Genomic DNA, 23595 nt, shown 5'->3' with positions numbered 1-23595 from the left:
CATGTGTTTGGCGGCGAGGGGGGTGTCTTCGGTGGAGGTGGTGATGTTGATGGAGTTCTTGAATGTGATGGCGAATCCTCCTCCAACTTGGTTGGTGCGGTCTCTCCTGGCGATCTTGTAGCCGTCGGGGATGGCTATGGCGATGTCGGGGGTCGAGGAGGCGTTCATCCAGGTCTCAGTGATGAAGGCGACGTCCGGTGCAGTAGAGTCCAGGAGATCCCATAGTTCAATGGTGTACTTGTGGACGGAGCGTGCATTGATGAGGATGCATTTGAGGTAGTTATTAGCTCGTGGGCTGGCGGGCAGGGTGCGGTCGCGGTGAAAGGTATGCTTGCAGGTAAGACCTGTGAAGGGTCCATGAGTGCGTTTCGGGTTGGCTTGGAAGCAGGTTGTAGAACGTCCCGGGTTGAGTGCGTGGAGGGAGGTGGGGTCGTAGCGGTGCTGCAGGGTTTAGGAGTGCTGGGGGCCAGGGGTCGTGGCGCTGGGCACGGTCCAGGCACGTACAGGCGCAGACAGGCTTGCCTTTGGCGCGCCTTCGCCCCCCCGCCATAAGAGGGAGGAGGGGTCAGCTGGGGGCGGGAGGCAGGAGGGGGGGCGATGAATGGGAGCGGGGCCGCACGAGTGGTGGCGGCGGGAAAGCAGAGGTCAGGGGTCGGGGGTCAGATAGAAGGGAAAGAAGAGAGAGAAGGGAAAGTGTGAAAAAAGAGGAAAAACCACAGGAGAAGGAGGCGGAAAACGAGGAGCAAGGGCAGGAGGGGAGCAGAGGAAGAGCGAAGAAGAATGTACGAGGCAGAGAGCGGAGAAGGAATAGGAAAAATGGACAACAGAGGAAAAACAGAAAACGATGGAAGAAAGACTGAAGAAGAAGAGCAAAACACGAAGGAAAAAGGACTGAAGAAGAAGAGCAGAACACGAAGGAAAAAGGGTTACAGAAGACTGAAGAAGAAGAGCAGAACACGAAGGAAAAAGGACTGAAGAAGAAGAACAGAACACAAAGGAAAAAGGGTTACAGAAGACTGAAGAAGAAGAACAGAACACAAAGGAAAAAGGGTTACAGAAGACTGAGGAAGAAGAGCAGAACACGAAGGAAAAAGGACTGAAGAAGAAGAGCAGAACATGAAGGAAAACAGACTGAAGAAGAAGAGCAGAACACGAAGGGAAAAGGGTTACAGAAGACTGAAGAAGAAGAGCAGAACACGAAGGAAAAAAAAAAGGCTACAGAAGAAGAGCAGAACACAAAGGAAATGGGCAACAGAGGAAGGGCAGAAAACGAAGGAAAATGGACAGAGAGAGGACAGCAGAGGTACGAGTAATTTAGGAAGAGAGAGAGTTCAGAGGACAGAGGTGAGTAACGAGGGGCTGGACAGGGGGGAACGCAGGGAGTACTTACGGTTTGCTGGGAGGTGGCAGGAGCCTGGGCAGGTGGAGCTGCAGTGGCAAGGGAAGCGACCTACCCTAGGTTCAAGGGTCGCTCTCTCTGCCGCGCAGCGGCCGCCATAAGAGGGAGGAGTGGGGAGGAGGGGTCAGCTGGGGGCGGGAGGCGGGAGGGGGGGGCGACAAATGGGAGCAGGGGGGGCGGGGCCGCTAGAGTGGTGGCGGCGGGAAAGCAGAGGGCGGGGGTCGGGGGGTCAGATAGAAGGGAAAGAAGAGAGAGAAGGGAAAGTGTGAAAAAAGAGGAAAAACCACAGGAGAAGGAGGCGGAAAACGAGGAGCAAGGGCAGGAGGGGAGCAGAGGAAGAGCGAAGAAGATTGTATGAGGCAGAGAGCGGAGAAGGAAGAGGAAAAATGGACAACAGAGGAAAAACAGAAAATGAAGGAAGAAGGACTGAAGAAGAAGAGCAGAACACAAAGGAAAAAGGACTGAAGAAGAAGAGCAGAACACAAAGGAAAATGGGTTACAGAAGACTGAAGAAGAAGAGGAGAACACAAAGGAAAAAGGACTGAAGAAAAAGAGCAGAACACGAAGGAAAAAGGGCTACAGAAGACTGAAGAAGAAGAGCAGAACACGAAGGAAAAAGGGTTATAGAAGACTGAAGAAGAAGAGCAGAACACGAAGGAAAAAGGGTTACAGAAGACTGAAGAAGAAGAGCAGAACACAAAGGAAAAAGGGTTACAGAAGACTGAGGAAGAAGAGCAGAACACGAAGGAAAAAGGACTGAAGAAGAAGAGCAGAACACGAAAGAAAATGGACTGAAGAAGAAGAGCAGAACACGAAGGAAAAAGGGTTACAGAAGACTGAAGAAGAAGAGCAGAACACAAAGGAAAAAGGGTTACACAAGACTGAAGAAGAAGAGCAGAACTCAAAGGAAAAAGGGTTACAGAAGACTGAGGAAGAAGAGCAGAACACAAAGGAAAAAGGACTGAAGAAGAAGAGCAGAACACGAAGGAAAAAGGGTTACAGAAGACTGAAGAAGAAGAGCAGAACACGAAGGAAAAAGGGTTACAGAAGACTGAAGAAGAAGAGCAGAACACGAAGGAAAAAGGGTTACAGAAGACTGAAGAAGAAGAGCAGAACACGAAGAAAAAAGGGTTACAGAAGACTGAAGAAGAAGAGCAGAACACGAAGGAAAAAGGGTTACAGAAGACTGAGGAAGAAGAGAAGAACACAAAGGAAAAAGGACTGAAGAAGAAGAGCAGAACACAAAGGAAAATGGACTGAAGAAGAAGAGCAGAACACAAAGGAAAAAGGGTTACAGAAGACTGAAGAAGAAGAGCAGAACACGAAGGAAAAAAGGGCTACAGAAGAAGAGCAGAACACGAAGGAAATGGGCACCAGAAGAATGGCAGAAAACGAAAGAAAATGGACAGAGAGAGGACAGCAGAGGTACGAGGAATTTAGGAAGAGAGAGAGCTCAGAGGACAGAGGTGAGTAACGAGGGCTGGACAGGGGGAGCGCAGGGAGTACTTACGGTTTGCTGGGAGGTGGCAGGAGCCTGGGCAGGTGGAGCTGCAGCGGCGGGGGAAGCGACCTACCCTAGGGCCACAATTTTGTGTGTGATTTCTACCGGAACTGTGGTCTATAGGATAAGTTACAAGGCTCATGCTCTCCTCATATCCTCATACTATTAATGTAGAGTTCCAGTAGTTGATGCACCAACTAATCAGCCTAGGCTGTATGAAATTTGACTGGAAGGTCATTGGGACACGAGGCTTTAAAATTTGCTATCCTGGCAATCCTTTTATGTATCTCAGTTAAGGTACTAAAGCCCATATTTATACTTTTTTAGCGCAGCACTTGCTCTGCTTTTTACAATTGTATTTTGTAAGTTTGCGCCGCTTTTGCGTCAAATAATGACGCAAATACGGCGCTAAAAAAGTATAAATATGGGCCCAGGTTTAAAGAAATTTGTTATGGAGTAATAAATGAACTAGAAAATCTTGTTGTAGATTATGTTTTATACAGATGTATACAATTTTTAAATATTAATAATCTTCCATTTTCATCATTAATAACATGCCCATCCTGTATATCAGTTGATCAATCCTCCTATAACCCTGTTCTCTTTTCACCAATCAAGCTAATTTTCTTCTTGAACACAGCTACTCATATTATCTCCTAGGTACTAGATCTCAATATGGGACTTACCAAAAGAGTGATGGTGGTTTGAAGATCATACTGCATTTGCAGGGTATTGTCTTAATACAGACCCCTTCAGTATCTAGGTTTGTGCTCCTTTGCAATGCAGGCCCCTTGAACATATGTCAATATGCCATTATGTGAGACCGTTGCTTCTCTGGAATGCCGCACATCCTTGATAAGCATGAGAAACATGTATTTGTTGAAAAACTGGGATCCGTAGAGATTGCTCAGAGAGTGTTCCAGGAGCATGGATCAGCAGAGGACAGCAAGAGCAGCAAGTTTCACACCAACATAAAGAACAGCACAGTAGAAGACATATTCTACATCAGCAACCTGCTGTGTTCACCATTTGTTGATCTGCCATTACTCATTAAGTTTTAAACCTTTAGCAGATGCATCCTTGGTTGTGTGGTAGCCACTAGATGATGAATGCACATATGTTTTCATACTTCTTTACATCACATCACTATAAAACCCAACACCCTTGTTAAACAATGAAACAAAGCACACAATACAAATAGATATATAGATAGTGATCAATTTATTAGCATGCACATACTCAGGATAAATCACAGCAGTCCATACACTAGCCAGTGATCAGAAATACATAGCATATATCATTAAGGTTGACCTACTTTCCACACACCAGTGCCATAACGAAGCCCACTTACTCCCTTGTTATCAGGCATGTCTTCTGTACACTTACAATGATTCATGATATTTTATGACTTGCACTGTGTTTATAGTCTTTGCTCTACCAGTCTGTATGAATCTTATACATAGTGCACTCTGGTGCAGTGACTGATTTGGACATGTTGTGTACGATCTTGTCATTCAGCCCCACAGCGCTTAAAACTTCTTTAAGAACCAGAGCAACTTGAGAACCCTTTTTTCATCATTCAGATGCTTAACATGGGCAGTCTCACTTGTCTTAAAACAGGGGAATGCCTACTACTTTTGATTTTGAATTCTCTGCAAACCTAATGCATGCTTAGAATTACCTTTACAGTCACCATAGCTGTATATGTTACCCCACTATGTGTATGTTTCCATCCATCGAGCTTGAGTTTATTTAAAATTGGGACATAATCCCAGGCTGTTTAATTGGGGTTACACTGATGCATAAATGCAGGAGATTTAGTATGCTCATTACAAACCATGAACCAGCAAACACAAATGTATTCCACTTGCTTGGCTAATTTAGGGCTTCCTTCTCCAGCTGTTTAAGCACCGCATCTAGTTCATTACACTTGGGACCTTGCCTAAAGTGTTTTAATCCACACTTGCAAAAAAGTTTAATCTGCTCTGGCACTAACTATTACCCATTATCTTTCACTAATTGTTCCTGGTCAACTTCTATTTCAACTATGTCCTTCAGATATTTCATGACCATACAGGTACAGGTAACAGTGTTAATGCATAAACATTAAGATGAATTCAGACCCATTTCCTAGTATGTATAGGATCCTGAAATATCCAGTACATCTTTGACCAGTGGTTTTATTGTAATATAATCTGGTTTAAATTGGCTTGATAACTTTCTTTGTGACCCATCACTGGCTGAATGGAGGACCCACACAAGATTTGACAAATTTGCCCATTGCTAACTATAAAAAAACATTTTTTATGCCATGCTTCTTAGTTTTCATTCCTATGTGTCCTTCATAAAAAAAAATCAGACTTTCTTCTAACTAACAACTGATAACAACCCTAACCTAATTTCAGCATTACATAACCTCCCGATTTTGTTTCTCAAGCCAGTACATAATGCAGCTGAATCTATATTATCCACATTCATCTGCAACTGTGCATCTTTCAAAATGATAATGTGTAGCACAGACTCAACTGATGTACTCAACACACCTGGAAAAGCTTCAATGTAAGACATTCCAACTTAAGTGAGTCATAAAACCAAGCCTCAGAACAGAGCACATGATCAACACAGTGAGAAACATATGTGATTTTGAAATCAGAACACTGTGTCCAACCGAATAAGCATGATTGATTCTTGGCTACATGTACCACACCCATTAAACAACAACTCAGTGCTGAAATGTCTCACTACCTATCAGAACGTTTTTTTATAGGTTTTTATTTACACAACCTACTCACAACACACAATCAAGAAACACATTATATAATGTTATATCTTGTTTGCTGTAAATTTTTAGGACCCTTTGATCCATGAAATATATATGTTGCAGTTCATAATCATCAACTTGTAATATCAATTTCTACGGTCACATTATAGTTTTTAATGCATTAGGAATCTCTGCACCCATACTTGGGAAAACAGTTGAACCTAATGTTTGAAGATTAACCTTTTCCTAAAGACCTTCCCTCTTTATTCAGGGACTCTGGGACCACCAAACCTCCAACCTTCCTAAGATGTAGCTTTGAAATGCCTTGAAACCTGATAGTTAAATCCCTAACAATTTAAGCCGAACTTTTGACAACTCACTAGTGCTAGGAAATGGCTTCTAGTCAGTACTGTAAAGTTATTTAAATAAGTACAACACTACTCAGATATTTTTAATCTTTCCTCATCTAATCTTAGAATGATCTAGTTATATCTGTATCTACAAGTATAGGTCCCTTTGTTATAATTGACATGACAATGTTAATTCCTTTTACAATTTGAACATATGTGGTACAAGTAAACATCTTTTTGTGGCTGTTCATAACTGAGACTACCTCACTAGACTCATTTACATGTATTTGTGATGTACACTTGCTAGTAGCAACCTATTTAATGATATTACACTTGTACTTACTGCTGAGACTCATCCAATCATTATTAAAACTGCTAAGCACAATTTAGGGCAGCTTGGAGCAATTGGGTTTGCCAGATTTTTCAGAAATTAGTTAAGAGGGGATGTGGCATTGGTGTTTCTTTTTGTTAAGGCAAGCAAAGGGGACGTTAGCACACATTTATCAAAAACTGTCTTTTTGGATTTTACATACTGCTGAACGTTTACTCTAAAAACGCTATGAGAAAGGTTGTCTCATTTAAAAAAAAAAGTGCTTTCCAGTGAACATGTGCATCAGTTGAAACCCCCAGACACTTTTTGCATACTGTTCAATCAAATCAGTTTCCAGTGTGCACATACCTCTAAACATGTAGTCTCTATGGCAGGACTTGTGGCGGGGGAAGAGAAACTAAGACCACTGTTATTTTCCTTGCAATTACAATTGATTGACTTTTATTTAATCAATATCAATTATAATAAACATAAAAACAGATCAACAAGATTTTTATTTTCACAGATTTGAGACTGATTCTTAGTTTACTAGATCATTTGTGTTAATCCACTCATGCAGAATGTTACTGGAAGAGTGGGTAGAGAAGGTAAAATGGGAGAGAGAATAAACTATAAAGAAAGAATGATTACCAGCATTGGTTTTAAGTGGCTCTCTTCCCTTCATAAATATAATTCTCATTTCAGTTGTTTCCCTCGTGAGAAATCCACCAAAATGAGATAAAACATGTAATGTGCTTGTGCCTATGCCTGAAATATTGATTTTAAAAGAAAATTAGTGTGTGCCATCCTTTCCCCCTGCAGTATTTTGGGGTAAATACATTATGAGAAGCAGAGAGAGAAAAGACACAATCTTAAAGATAAAGATAAAGTCTACATGGTGTCAACCTTAACCACCATGAAAAAACAGTGCGATTACTGCCTATGGACCAAGAGGTAAAGGTTCAAATCACACAATTGTCACCAATAAATTATTGGGGGGTCTCATTATGGAAACATTCACACTTTACTGAAGCTACAATTAAGTGGTGGTTGCTTGGACACATTGTTATGTAACACAAATTATATCATCAAATTTTATTGACCACAAACCTTAACCCCATAGGTTATGCTGAAAAGCTTCAGTTAAAACATAGCTAAATTTGGTGGGGGAATGATATTTTTTCAAAAGTTAGACACACAAAAACTTGGATCATAAGTTGTTTAGAATACCAACAGCCAAGGAGACATTGCATAACAAATGTAGACATATGGAAAACACTCAGAAGTGTTTTTTGTTGTTATATGGGTGGACGTCACTTCCAACTTTAAGATTTCCCAAAGATGGCAATGAGAGTCGATTATGTTGGTTTCCTATTTTAGCTTCTAGCAAAAAACACTTTATATGTCTTAGATAAAAAGAAAAGATGGTTTTAGGGGAAGTTCAACAATACTTTTGTTGTACCAAGTAGTATAGGAAGGATAGCCACTCATTATTCAGACTGGTAAGACGTTGTGAAAAAGTAACCTGAAAAGCAGTAGAGGCAGGTGACAGAGCTATGCTCCCAAATAAGTTTCTCCCTATTTGATTAATCTAGGGTGTAACACACGTTCCTGGCACCGCCATGTTATCCATGCTGCACATCATATTTCTCCTGTGACTAGTTGTGGTTACTAATAAAAAGTACTAAAATTAAGGATAACCAATGCAGCGGTCACATATTTGTGGAATTTGAATAGTGCATGGAGTGAGTTGCAGTGGCAATCACAAGATTTAGTTCAATGTATTTCACCCTCTAGTGCTTTGCATATTGACTGATGGGTGTTGAACTGAAGATTTATATTAGATAGTTAAAGTAATTTAAATGCACAAAAAAGTTAAGTCCCAGTGCATCTCCCACCATTAAGAAATATGACAAAATACTGCTTTTCCATTAAGCACTATCCTAAAGTGTTCTGTTTCATTATTTCTGTTTCCCTCAATAGAATAAGATACATTGTGGTATAATTTACCGTGTTCAGTTGTGTCATTGATATTTGATGTCATTAACATGTAATCATACCATCTGACCTTATGTAAATTATTTTGTTTTTCAAAATATTAACAGAGGCCAATAATTTCTCAATGATATGGCTGGTGCTTTCAAATATTTTTACTTTCCGAAACATACTTGTACACTTTTATACTATCTTTTTTTTATTTCACACTTTAATCATTTTATCCAGAAACACTGCAGAGAGACTTTATTCAGCCAGTCAGTACAGAAGCATTAGCCTTAATTTAGAGTCTGCTGGGAGTATGTTGTCCCCAAGACGATAGTTTAATGATGAATGAAAGTAACCTCCCAAAAACATATATTGAAGCATATACTTAAAATGTGATTTCCCTTTTGTTTTTCCTTTTGTTTTTTATAACTTTGAACAATGTAGGTGTCTAGTCACATACAGGTCTTAGCAAGAAAGAAAGTTCGAGAAATTCAAGCCGCCATTAAGGTACGTTTGGTTTGCCCAGATGTAGAGGGCTTTTCATCTCCATGGTTACAGGCTTCTCCTTTGTTTTCCTCCCTTTCCCTACCCTGCAGGTGTCTAGTCACATTCAGGTTCTTGCCAGAAGGAAATCTCGTGATTTTCATTCCAAGCTGAAGGTATGCGCTTTTCTGCTTTTGGGCTTGTTGTTGCTATGCATTTCACTTCCTGTTTTCCATGGTGATTGGTAAATAAAATGCCTTGTGCTCTGGTTCTTGTAACCTACATTTCCTGCATGTCTTAGCTGCTCATGTCCTGTGATCTTAACTCTGGCACCTTTAATATCATTCATACTAAAACATTACATTAACATCACGCCTAATTCAAGCAAACCAGTCTTGTGCATTACACAATTGATACAGTTCATTAAATTCATGAGCATAATCAAGGGTCAATTGTACTTCAATTACAAAACATATTTTGTTTGCTGGTATTCGTGCAAAGTAAAAATCAGTTACCTTAGTAGTGGCCAGTTTTATCATTAGTCGCCGTATTTTTTTAATAAATGATTTCTGAAGCTTGGGAGTCTTTGAGACAGTATTGACCATACAGCAATGAACCTCCAATATTTCATTGTGTTTGTTTTGTTAGTTGACTAGTATAAGTATCATCGCAGCTGAAATAATGCAGGGTTTTTAAGCTTGTCAAACAAATAATGTATTTAGCCAATATGGAAGTATTCACATATACGTGATAAAACCTATAACGCCAAAGAAGAATTATTAATCTGACAATTCATCTCATGGCCATTCTGTCTGTTCACATTTTGCAATAATTAACTCTTGATTCAAGCAGGGAGGTTTACATTTTCATAGCTTTTAAAGACAGTGAAGTGACAGATTCTGAAGAACCACGCCACAGTTCTGTGTCTCCTGTGCAATAACAAACATATTTTCTTAGTACCATCCCTCTCTTTTTACGCATTTGTTACTTTATATGCATTAGACAGCATGCTGGCACATGTGTATTGGCTGTTGGTGGCTGGCTTTTCAACTTCACTTGGCTGAGCAGTTTGGGATAATAAGCAAGATCCAAAATTAATTAAACTACTCCGCTTGTTTAACCAAAGGTGCAAAGAAAAGAGCACATTCACAATATAACAAAAGCTGCAAGCATTTTGTTCTTACTTTTGCACACAGACAAAGACCATGTAACGCCCCTCTGTTATTGCATGAATATAAGTTCCTCACCAGAAGAAGAAAGACCAAATCGGGCTGCTTCGTTCCTTACCTCCCCCTCCATTCCAACCCTCCACTTTTCCAGCCATCTCAACTGAACTTAATAGTGTTGTTAATGAGGAAAAGATTCATATTGTAATATGATGTATAATTATTTATTGGCAAATGTGTTATTTAAGTAAAATGTTGGGCACAGTATTTACTTGGCTATATTTTATAGCATTTTCTAGAGAAAAAAAAAATATGACCCCGATTTTCAAATTTGAGATTTGTGATTCACTAGTCAGGTTAAATGTTTGATTATAAATGCCAACGTGTGATGGATGCTCGCTGTTTCGAAAACTTGTATGCTACTTGCTCTGGAGAATTGAAAAAAGATATTGTTGACAATTATAGAATGCTTATTATAGCTCTGTAGTTTTCAATGAACAACGATGAAAGCCTCGAAAAATTCCCTTTGATGTGAATGGAGACTTCAGCATTCTGAAATACAATAAAATGGATTAATTGCTACTCATTAGACAGCAAGTTGGGAGTGCTCTGAATGCACATTCTTTTCTTGGCATTAGCCATTGCCTAGCTGAAATAGCCGTCTTTTGTAAATATTCTTTCCTCCCTCATATTAAGCAAATTGGAGATCACCACTAGAAAAATTCAAGTACTCCCTTTCTTTTATTTGGCACAAATGTTATCTGCTATGAAGCGCCAGCAGTAATTTGAACCAACACATGCTTACAAATACCTTCTATGAAATTATATGTCTTGCCTGATCAGTGTTTGATGTTTTTCTTTTAAAGCCCATTTTGTGATGTGTCACACTTCGGTTTCATCTGCCATAGATTAAGCATCTCCACACGTCTTTGAACTCATTACTGAAATTGGAAAAGTCAAAAATTGTGCATATTATGTTATGCTTCGAAAAAAAGAAACCACTGTAGGATGCTACCCTCTACTAATTACTGGAACACATGCCAAGCTCGCTGACATTAAATGTAACTAGAGTTGGTTATTTAAGACTGTCTATGCAAATATTCTTTGGTTTTGATACAGTAACCATCATTCCAGAGCCAACGAATTTGGCGCAGAAGCAATGTAGTGTGAAATGCTTAACATTTTTATTATAGTCTCCCTAGACATATTTTCCATCTATGATTGCTGTGTCCTTGTACTTATTTTTTAAATACCCTCAGGTTGAAACTTTCAGAGATATTGGTTATGGGGAAAAAGGTGCACTAGAATCATCAGTTTAGTTTAAATTATTGGTTTCCAGAAGATCTTTGGAAGCAATTTGCCACATATTCCCTAACAATAAAGAAAATAGTAACAAAACAATAAAGAAAATAGTAACACTAGCCTTTTTTTAATACAAAAGTCAGACTTTGCAAAGTACCTCTGTTAGCAATGAGCAATTTTCATATATATGTTCAACATCTGGTCATGGCAATCGGCAGAGGAATTAAAAATATATTTCTTATGATACCACCATTAATACAATTTACAAATGTAATCCATTTTACATTTTATAATGTGCCATTAAAAGTCTTTTCAAATATTGCAGGTTTTGAGAGATACAATTTCAACTTACTCCACCACCCTGATGGAGTACCGGCCTGCCAAATTTAGAAATGTCCATCAGTCCAACAAACATTTCTATCATTCAGAGTAACCGTTGTCATGGCAGTTTCCGGGAACGTATTGGAACTTTGCCCTGTGGCTCCATCAAACAGGATGGAGATGTACAGTACATTTTCAAAACTTTTTTTCATTCAAAAACAAAATTCCAAAGTGTGCATCAGAGTCATCTCCTGTGTAGAAGTAAGCATTTTTTGTTTTTTTTATTGCCCATTACCAAATTGCATTTCCTGACAGTGACAGGCAGTAAAAAATGGCTTTATGTCTGGCCATTTAAACTGGGGGGAGGGCGGACAGATGCCATTTTTCTGATTGCCCTTACACCTTTGGGCTGTAGGAGAAGCTTGGTAATGGCGGAGACAGAATAGCCTCTGTCGCTGCCAAACTATGGTCCATCCTTACATACATTCGGCGAATGGACCACTATATTGGTAGTAAGGATACTCTCTTGCCACTGCGACAGTGAATACTTGTAAATCAGGCCCTTCATCTGTTTTGGAGTTCCAAATCTTACAACAGGGCAAGCCTGAAGTTACATTCAACAAAGTTCTTCCAAAATCAGACACCTTTGCTGTCAGGTTCCGGTGAAGCTCCCAACATTTCAAACAGTTCCTCTTAGCCTCTCAATGCTCCTGGGACCTCAGGGACAGCACTTAGGGCTTGGATATACTTCAGCAGAGGCCAGCAGCACTGTCCAGTTTAGTTCCAGTTGTAATGGTTCCATTGGTCACTTCAGCAAAAAGACATTTTGTAGTTTATTTCCCTGAAGCAACACAAGAGGTCAGCCAACTTACCCTTGGAGTCCACTTCTTAGTCCTAGGTACAAATGGGAGCACGTCCAGCCCTTCAGATTGCTAAACAAGTCTCAAACTGCTGGTTCAGTTCTATTCTGTTCTTCTGCAGGCCAGGGAAGTGTCTGAACTGTGGGTGAGGTGCTAGCTTTGTAGGTTTCAGTAGCTAGTGACCAAGGACAAACCTTACCGCCTTTGCAACACATCTTGTTGCCTCACTTAAAACTATCCCACTTTTGACAATTCTCAGAAAAATTGAAGATAGTAGAATCTTTCTGGCCCTGGAGGGAGCTTGTGTGACATCTAGGGGTGTGTTTAAGGTAATGAGCAGTTCCCTCCCGCTCAACTAGTACAAACTGTTTCCTTAGCCACCCTCCACCCCCCACTGAGGTTAAAGTCAGTAACCTAGAGTGTGACTAGGGTTTCAAAGACCCCTCATCTCCAGGCTTCCCTTATCATTAAACTTTAAAAGCAATGGTCTCTCTCTGAACCCTCCAAACTTAGTCAAGTGCTTGGACACTCATAAACTGCCCTGCTTGGGCTAACCTAGGTGACATTATTCCCCCGCCCATGTCCTGTCCTTGCCGAGCTGCCCTTCCAAGCCCAAGTCATTGGATCTGCTCTAAGACCAGCATTTCGTACCTCATGAAAACAGCATTGACAGGCCTGCTATTGACAGACCAATGCTAAATCGCCTGTGGGTATTTCAGATAGGCAACATAAAACTTTTTAAAAGTTAAGTTTCTTATAAATTTATAAAAAATCCAACTTCACCATGGAAATGTTTTTGGATAAGTATCAAAAACAATGGTTGTACCTTCTACGTAGCTTTTACCACACCGAGTGTACAAAATTAACATATTAACTATACTTTGGATTTTTCTTCATAGAACCAGCTACATTTCTAAAACTGAAAATAGCTTTCAGATGCTGGTCACATGTAAACATTATCTTCATAAATGTTCCTCTTTTAAATACCAGCCGTCCTACCTTGTGGGCTACAAGGACTCCTTAGGGGTGTATTCCTCCTGTCAAATAGTTTATGTTGACTGTTATGTCTGCAGATTTAAAAACTGCAAGAGTGAGGCAGACCTGATCCATGTTTTCCTTGTAAGCCAAATAAAAAGCACAATAGGTTTCTGAAGCCTTTAACTTTCCATGCCATTGGTGTTTTTTGTTACACCATATAGTATGACCTTACTGAAAAGGTTAAATATGCCAATTGCGGATCAGCCAATTTTACCATGTTTGGGGGTGCTAGAGCACATACATGAGGGGACGGGGTAGCAGTACCCCAGTGGGCAGAGTTAAAAAAACACAGTAGCTTCAGTCCATGAAAATTAGGATTACCATGCAAAGGGTGTTATTTTCTTAGACACGCACCTCTATATGCAAATGTGGACCGAGTAACAAACCTTCAGACAATTGTGCACTCCAATGAACATGCAGAAATGTAGATACTGTAATAATTACAAAGCCCAGGTATGTTTTTAGAACTGTATCAACACCTAAAAAGCAGGACATGAAGAATATCCAAAAGATGCATGGAGAGTAAGTTAACACACATCAGTTGTTCATGTATTTTTTTTAAAACAATTTTATTAAGACAGTGTGATGTAAATGTTCAGATTAATATTACAGATCCCTGGGGGATATAAAAGCAGTTAGATAACATTTTCTGTTCATGTGTTAGCAACAATCTACCTTACAGTATTATATTGTAAAATATGCACTCCTAAAATTTCTTGTACCTTTTTTAATCCTTATCAAGCCAGTGAAAATTACTATATTTCATCATCTAAGGAAAGCATGCACATAGCATTATTGTTATAATTTTCTATCCCCGCTCACTTTCACAAGGGCTGTTGGCAACTTGAATGTGTGGTGAGATTTATTTTGCTCAGTGTCAAACAGTTGACATAGCCAACATGTTCTGCATGAAATGCAGTAGCTGTTAAGTATTACCTTAACACTCTTGTACACCTCTCCCTCAAAGCATTATGAGGTGGCAGAAATTAGATGAAATGAACTTCACAAGGACACAGCCACTAAAGTAAGCTGGCGAGGGATTCACATTGTCATAAGGTCTATATGAAAGTTTCACAGAAAATGCTTGTTCCTATTTACTTTTCAAAACATTTTGTAGGTGAAAAACAAATCACGCACTTCCACTGTAATATTTTGTCAATGTTCATTCCCTCCACTTAGTGCCTATTTCCACATTAGCCTCAAACATGATTCTCTGCGGTGCAGGAGAAAACAAAGCAGCCTGTGCTGTACTGATTAATACTGAGAGTGGCACCTCAGTTTTTCTGATAGTAAGATATAGTTGGGAGTAGATTGTTCCATGTTGATAATACACATTTCATCAGGTTCTACAGTAAAATACAATACCTATCTGCGGGGTGAAATTTTAGACTTATTTTGGGGCAGTAATGTAATTTATGCTCAGATTAATTGTAAAAATCATGTGTTCGATTGCCAATCATGGAGTACATTTCCATGTCATAGACATAGATAGTACACAAGTCTTCCAGTGTTTGGTTTTGTGTCAGCGTATTGGTAGCAAAAATATTATCTGGCAGAAATATAGTGCTCTAGTTATTATTTATAAAACTATTATACCATTTAGTTTCTGGAATCTATCACTAACACCAACGGAGAAAGATATTTGTAAACAAAATTTAGGGCAAAGTATTTCTGTCAGAAAATATTTCAGTTATGATTTTTGGGGAAATTGAGGACAAGATACAAAGCTGCCTAGAATCATTTTGTAAGCAACAAGGCATTTAACAAAAACTATCTTAAGAGGTTTGGAACATAAGGTGCAAATGACATAAATATTTTGTGTATGTTAAACGATATATACCGTTTCGATAATTAGAATGTCTGGCTTGATCGGTTTTTTGTTCCTATGATTTCTAGCACAGAAGACGAATGAATTAATGAAGCTTCTGTATCTAAGATTACATCTCTTAAGACATCTAGCTGTTTAACTATACATAATCATGTACAAGTGTTTTCCTTAAGCACCTCATAAAAAGCTTTATTATTAATTTAGTAATTTCATCAGATTTGAATCTTACCAATAGACAATGTAAATGCTCTGCCTATTATCTTAATGTGTATGTGCTTTTATTCTGTCATTGCTCTCCCATTTTTTCCTCAGTTTTCAATTCAGTTACCATTCATGCTTTTGCCATATCTGTGTTTGGGTTAACTTTGTGTCTGGAAACATGCACTTTGCGGCTATAACCTGCATGTTTGTAATTCAAAGGCTCTGGCCCTTGGCTTACAACCCCGCCTGCACTCCATGTTTGTAGACCTCAACATTCACTTATCAAACTGTTTAGAGACTTAAAAATCGTCCAATATAATATTCACTATAACCATTATGTTCATGAATGGCTTTGAAAGTGTCAGGCAAAATGATAGCATAGTGAATTGGAGGTCACAATAGTGGTAGCCACATTTGTTAAAAAGCATAAATTTGACAACCCATCTTGTTTTCTGTTGAGTTCCATAGTATGGTTATGTGGTCTTCTCGGTTTGGTATGAGCCCTTCTTATGTGGTAGGCGACTACTGATTTGAATACTGTTCAGCCTGTAATGCAAAGGCAAACTCTGGATAGCAATTTATGAACTGCTGCTCCAAGGTTATGACAGTGAATTCTATGTAGACCTAAGTATGTTGAACACATTTTATATTCTTTTCAAATTTCAACCTTCTAAGTGTATAATTGAATACTATGTTAGAGGTTTTTGCCATAGTGAAGTTGAGAGGATGAGAAGGTAGGCATCAATAACTTTTCCCAATTAAAATTCTTGAGCTAGGGCATTGGTGTCTAGTGTTGGCGAATGAGAGGTAAGAGCTGGTCCATATTTTCATGATGTCCACGTATGATACATTTACATATACTTAATTTAAATGAGGATCATTAACAGTCACTGGTATGCTGAAAATATGGTATGGCTGCAGCCCTCATTGGACCAAAGTTGGAAAATCTAATATAAACCTTTGCATGCTTGAATTATTTTGTGTAGGGGGAGTGTCATTACTCTGTGCTACATCCATTCAGTACTCCCTGAGCAATTTCTTAATTAAAACTCATGCTTGCTTGCTTTCAGAAATTCTTCTCTAGGTAGACTGTAAAAACATCTGCTTGTAGGAAAAATATGATCAGCATTTACAGATATTTTTAAAGCATACGTCTCATTACTGTAATATATTATACAGATCTCTAGTTGTTTATGTACCTAGTAATCAAATGTCTATTATTATGTCCAGGTAACTAATATGGTAAGTATGTTTCCTCTAAATTCACTTTTTTGCCTGTGCTTGGCAAATTGTTTGGCTAGCTTTTTCTCTGTTTTCTGTATTATTATAGTTATAGCGGGAGTCTTTGTCGGAAGTCATTGTTGCTTACATTAAGGACTTGATTTATGTTTAAAGCCCCTTGTTTTAATTGTAAGACAAAGCAACTAAAAGCATGTACACTTGTGCCAGCATGCTTGCCATTTCGCTTCTACAATTAAGCTTGCTTATAGTTAAATTTCCTCTCTTTTAATCAACTCTTCCAATAATTTGACATGTATGTAATACAGATATCTGGGATGCAGCTAAATCAGGATATAAGCAATAGAAAGGGATTTAAGTGGGACTTGTGCCCAGGTATTCAAAGTCAGAATGGCACTGAGGCCCTTTAAATAATAATCTGTATATGTTTGTACAATATTAATTTACTTAAGACCACAGACATTTTCCTAAAGGATTAATAGAGGACTTCATAATGAACCACAATAGTCATGTAAAATTTTATAGAGTATGATGCGTCCACTTTGTGAGAAATATGTGCTTTCAGTTGGCAGACCTATCATGTGCATAAACCTGTAATATAGCTGAGTGGCCAACGAACAAACATGTATCACTTTCAGGTAATAACCTGTAATTTGAACACTTTCCATCCTGGGCTTCAAGGCACTAAGAGTAGACTAAGAATAATGAAAGAAAGTTCCAATTATGCACTTCCTAATAATGTCCTTATTCACTCTTTAAGCCATTTTGATGTGCAACCTATATGCTCAAGCGTTCTTAGAATAAATCAGTTTCAACATTTTGTAAAATCACAGGTGGCTGCACAATACATCAGTAAACCCATCCATCCATTGATATATATCACATTGGAATCATGTGGATATAAAAATTGTTGACAATAACAAATAAGTATTAATAAACAAAAGTATTTGGTGATATAAATTTATGGATTAATAAGCTTAATTGAAATCAGTATTTGGCCGTATTGAAGCAGTACATCTGTGGCACCATCTTGTGATTTACAGGAGGATAATATTGACTAATATGGGACTGCCATAAAATACATCATGACAAGATTTGGAATAAGGTTGGTTTGTAACAGTTTAAAAAGCTTTGCAATGTTGCTTTCCAACCATAGAACCACTGTCATCTATTTCCTTAGCTAGTAAGCAAGAATTTTAAAAAAATCTTAAGTCTCTTCCTGACTGGGAAATTGCTAATTTATCAGTTTTTTGGTATTGCAAGAGTCCAGAGGATTGATAATAGAATATCTTCATCTTCATAAAGCTCTACATAAAAGCCAAAGACTGAATTGGTGTGCCAAAACACAATACCCTCATTTATGTGTACGTGAAGCCACTGCAAGCCCTGGAAATAACATGAAATACAGTACAATTTTTATATGTATGACCAGATGGGCTGCTGCATCCTGAAGTAACTGGAGCTGATTTATACGGCATCCATAAAGACTGAGAGAGAACCCATTAGTGCAAGAAATCGTGTACCCTACTGGAGACATATTTGCTGTGATTCAAGCATTCTTGATCAAGCCACAAGCAATTTATTTCAGGATTATAGCTAAAGTAATTGCACAGCCTATGTTGCTTTCACCTCTCTAACTAGAGAAATATCAAACTTTAAACCAAGGTTCATCACCCAGGAAGCTGGTAACCAGCATGTATACCAGCCCAAAAAAATGAAAGAGAAGGGTTGTTACCAACTACTGTGACCTCTGTCTTATAAGATACTGTCCATTTAATTACTTATGACTTGCATGTGAGCTTTAATATGCATTGCCACCTAAACTAAGAACAACCCAATCTGAGGAGGACCTGGATATCATCAGTATGAAATATGGGAGTGGATGAGTTTCGGCTGTGGTGAACAGAACATATAATGGAGGAGAAGGGAAACAGGTTTGCAGTACTCTTGAGGTAATGCAGTGATATGCTATGCCTCCTTCTGGTTATGTTGGCAGTAATCCAGTGTGGGCTAGGCCAGAAATAACAGCCACCTGAAGATGCCGCTGGATGATGGTTTAGTCAATGGACTCAAAAGGTGGCAAACAAACCCAATAAAATCAGTATTGTGACATCAATGCCATTGCCGTCAGCTGAGATCACAAAGGAAAGACTTTGTTTCTGTATGTTTAGAGGGGAGGACATTTAGCTGTTTTCCTCTAAGAGCTACTGCAGCTCACATGCCCCTCCATTTGACAAAAGTGCTGGATACATCAGACCTTTTGACACCTGCCTTGGAAATGAATGGTTTAGCTTATGAATGGCCTACATTGTTTGCAGCAGTTTTTCCTTTCTGTGAACCAAAATCAGTGTACTAAATTAAGTGACCTAATCAATGAGAAAAATGTCTGTCCCATCTTCTTCCCTTAATGAGTTTCGTTTGCACTGGTGGTGTTTATACTTCTTTTTGTCAATAGTTGAGTGAAGGTCTGAAGCCGTTCATAGTATCCTTATTCTCTGTATGTAAATGGCTTCCACTGTCAGAATGAGCCTCATGTTCTCCTACTGCAGCACTTGCAGATCTGTGTGCACCAATGCGTCACTTAAGTTTTCCTCTTAGTTTTAGTAACTCCTCTTAAATTCTATATGATGATCGTATGTAATTTATATGTTATCTGTATCAGAGAGTGAATCATGCCAAGTAATGTAACCATTATTGACGCATTTAGAAACATTCTACTTGAGTTATAATCTGAATCCAGTCCTCCTGTTCAAAGACAGTTCGATTGGGTTCTTTGCACTTTCCATCCCAGAAATAATTGGGCCAAACCGACTTTTTATCCATTGATCGTTAATGAATAGACCTTCTAAAATGAAAAAACTACATTCCTTGTCGTAATTATTGTCGCCAGTCACATTGGTAAAAAAATTGTTCTTTATCCATAAAAACTCATAATCCTTCTCAGACTCAAAGTGAGGCCCCACTCTCAACCATTTATTGCCAACAGTTGGGGAAAGAGCTCAGTTGGGCATAAACGTGAACAAAAATGTGTATCTCTGTCACTTAACTTCATAGTCTGCATCAACATAGCTATGGGGTGGTGTTGTATCTAACCATTCAAGTTTTTTTTAAGGAGATGTGAGTGTGAGGTGTAGCAGAGATGACTTGGGAAGGACTCTCCCATTGTTATTGATTGCTCTTAATTTTGTTTTAGTAAATGGTGAGAAATTACATGTACCTAACCAAATCTTTGTGCATAGTTTCCATTAGCACAAATCTGCTCAGCAAGTAATCAAAGATAATAACATAAGAGTAAAGAGGAACACCAAGTGATCACAATTCAATAGATTTTCAAGTGTCTAAGGAATTAGTATAATTGTAGGCATACCCAGAGAGTCACTGATTCACATATATCTTTAATCCTGATACCTTATTTTCCTTCTTGAGATAATGTTTTAGATTTACTACCAACTCTACTCTAATATGTTGCTTTAACCTGTTCATACACTCTTGTCTACTTGCTTGTTATTAATAAGTAAGGCTCTATGCAGCACAAAAGGTCATCAATAATATGCATTACCTTAGGGTATCTAGATCTCCTAAGTCTTTTATCTCAAGGGGAAGCTTCATCAACCATTTTATTAAAATGTATCACATTTAAAGGCCCACCCTCTGGATACATTATGTTCTTACATGATGGTAACAGAAAGTGTTAAACAATGACCATTTCCAGTTTCAGTCTGGATATTGATGTGTGTAAAATGTTGACTCTGAATAATGATAGTGTGCTAAAGTCACGTTAAAGAAAATACTTGAGTTTTTGAGAATCAGAGGCTGACATAAAATGTAAAATATATACCTAGACTTTTTCACCAATAATCATATGTAGTATCCTACAGAAGAGTGAGACGAATTTTAAGGTAAACATGCTGTATAATTGTCCATGACCTCAAGTGTGTATTACAAGAAACCTTAACATGCATGGTTTAAACTGTAAAACCTCCTAAAAATTAAGTTACTCACAGAAAATAATGTTTATTTAATTTCACCACAACCTTTGACCACGTTGTGTTAAGCCTTCCAGTTTGGAAAGGCGATCACCAACCAATTCTCTTATTTGATGCTGCGCTGAAAAAGCATGTGTTTAAAATTGGATGGCATATTGAGTCCCAGTGCACACTTCACACAGTGCTTCCTTCAATATGGAAATGGGAGGTTTTGTGTTCAAAACAGTCACATTTATTGCACAGTAGCAGGGCTAATGTCATTAGTGGTTCTAACAGAAATGACCATTGTAATGACCGTTGAGAGTAACTAGTTGTCCAATAAAAATGTTGCTCTTTTCTTAGTAACATATCTCTGCTCTTCATTGCCATTAATTACTTATGGTATTAGCTAGATATTTTGATTTCCATGGATATCCTTATTTGATGTCTGTGCTGAACATTCCATCTTTGCAACTAGCCTTCTTAATAGTTTTGAAAAGTTTGACAGTATATTCCATTTGGTATTTGGGGTAAAGGGATGATTTTACAAAATATCATTCATCCACTCCTGATCCACACCTTCAAGGCACTGCACAACATAGAACCAGCATACTTCAACCACTGCCTCACCCTCCACGTACCCAACAGACGTCTCCGCCCCTCCCAGCATGCCCTTGCCGCCGTCCCCAAGATCCCGAAAAGTACAGCAGGTGGAAGATCCTTCTCCTAACTAGCAGCCCGGACATGGAATACACTTCCACTCAAGCTCAGGCAGACCACATCACTGAAGCAAATCAGGAAGGACCTCAATATCTTGCTATTTGGCCGAGCATAACGCCTGCATTCAGTGCCTTGAGACCCAATGGGTGATTAGCCACGCTTTACAAGTCCATGGTTGATTGATTTGATTCATCTTCCTAATCCCGAAACAATCCCTGGCCAATTACGAACGTTAAAAATATGTAACTTGTTTTTATTTTAATATTTTTTAATAAAGGGATATGTTTTAAGATAGGCTCATAATACTAAACTGAGTAGAACAAAAAATTCAATGTTTCATTAAGAACAGTTTTCAGTAATGCAGGGAAGCTGTGATAATCAGAGAGTTGTCAGCATGAGCACTTTACAGACTCAGGGCCTGATTACGACCTTGGCAGAGGGGATTACTCTGTCACAAACGTGACAGAAATTCCGTCCGCCGTATTCCAAGTTCCATTATATCCTATGGAACTTGTAAAAAGGCAGGCAAGATATTTGTCACGTTTGTGATGGCGTAATCCCCTCCGCCAAGGTCAGAATTAGGCCCTAAATATTCAAATGTGCACTTACCTGGTGCCAATTTAAGAATATATTAGAGACACTATGGGGGTCATAAAAAGACCGCTGAGGGACCACCGCGCTGAAGACGGCCACTGCAGGCGGTTTTCCGCTCGGCGCATTATGACTGCTGGCAGCCCTCCGTCCTTTTCCAGACGGAGAGTCACCAGCAGCCATACTGGCGGTCGGCGGGGAAGTGGAGGTTGCTCCACCTCCACCGCCATGTCAACAGAACACCGCCCACCGAATCATGTTCTGTGATTCGGTGTGGCGGTGTTCTGTTGACAGGGTGCTGGCGGCAGAGCAGCCCCCATGGATCCCGTCCCCTCCCGGAGGATCAACGGACCAGGTAAGTTGATCGTCTGTTAGGGGAGTGGGTGGGGGGTGTTGTGTGTTGTGTGTGTGCATGGGGGTGTGCATGTGAGTATGTAGAGGGTGTGTGTGAGTGCATGTATGCATGCAGGGGTGTTGTGTGTTTGGAAATGTGTGCGTGTATGTCTGAATGTGGGTGTGTGTGTATGACTGTGTGTGTGGCTGTTGGCATGTTTGTTGGTGTGTGTGCAGGTATGTGTTTTGGTGGTGCCTGCATGCGTGTCAGGTGTAAATCAGTAATGTGATGCTGGGGCTGGGGGTGGGGAGGGGGGTCCTGCCACCTTTTGGGGGTGGCAGGGGGGTGGGGGGTGGTAGGGAAGGACTCGGTGGGGGTGGAGGAGACCCCTATCAGTGCCAGGGAAGGAATTCCCTGGCACTAATAGTGCTCACCGCCATGGATTTTATGGAGGTTCCCAACCCCATGAAATCCATGGCGGTGAGCCGGGTCATGATACTGCCGGTGGTATTGTGACTGCCGCCGGGCTGGAGACCCAAGTCTCCAACCCAGCGGTCGTCTCCGCCCTGGCGGTCTGATCGGAGAAGTGGCGGATGACCATGGCGTTAACCGCCATGGTCATAATTCCAAATATTTTACTGCGAGCCTGTAGGCGGTAAAACCGCCACTTCTCCACCAACCACCAGGGTCGTAATGAGGGCCTATATGTTTATGCAACTATGGGGGTCATTACAACCTCGGCGGTCTTTTTACAAGACTGCCGAGGGACCGCCGTACTGAAGACCGCCAGTGCAGGCGGGTTTCCGCTCGGCGCATTATGACTGCTGGCAGCCCTCCATCCTTTTCCGGACGGAGAGCCACCAGCAGCCAAACTGGCGGTCGGCGGGGAAGTGGAGGTTGCTCCACATCCACCGCCACGTCAACAGAACACCGTCCACCGAATCACATTCTGTGATTTGGCATGGCGGTGTTCTGTTGACGGGGTGCTGGCGTCGGAGCAGCCCCCATGGATCCCGTCCCCTCCCGGAGGATCAACGGACCAGGTAAGTTGATCGTCCATTAGGGGAGGGGGGTGGGGGGATGTTGTGTGTGTGCATGGGGGTGTGCGTGTGAGTATGTAGAGGGGGTGTGTGAGTGCGTGTATGTATGCAGAGGTGTTGTGTGTTTGGAAATGTGTGCGTGTCTGTCTGTATGTATGTCTGTATGGATGTGTGCGTGTATGTCTGAATGTGGGTGTGTGTGT

At 39.9% G+C, this 23595-nt stretch overlaps 1 protein-coding gene across 6 annotated transcripts in view; it reads left to right on the top strand.

Annotated features, from left to right (window-relative positions):
* Positions 1-23595, top strand: part of TEAD1 (TEA domain transcription factor 1) — a 380567-nt gene that overhangs the window by 240003 nt on the left and 116969 nt on the right. For 3 of the 6 annotated variants that reach the window (XM_069223578.1, XM_069223584.1, XM_069223582.1), the window contains 2 exons: positions 8749-8811; positions 8901-8963. In XM_069223578.1, coding sequence (XP_069079679.1) covers positions 8749-8811; positions 8901-8963 — 126 coding nt within the window. The remainder of the gene's footprint in view (positions 1-8748; positions 8812-8900; positions 8964-23595) is intronic. The other 3 variants (XM_069223580.1, XM_069223579.1, XM_069223581.1) reach the window with 2 other exon arrangements.

The sequence above is a fragment of the Pleurodeles waltl genome, chromosome 3_1 (assembly GCF_031143425.1).
Source record: "Pleurodeles waltl isolate 20211129_DDA chromosome 3_1, aPleWal1.hap1.20221129, whole genome shotgun sequence".
In the NCBI taxonomy this organism is placed as follows: domain Eukaryota; kingdom Metazoa; phylum Chordata; class Amphibia; order Caudata; family Salamandridae; genus Pleurodeles; species Pleurodeles waltl.
This window is presented reverse-complemented; position numbering and strand designations above follow the sequence as displayed.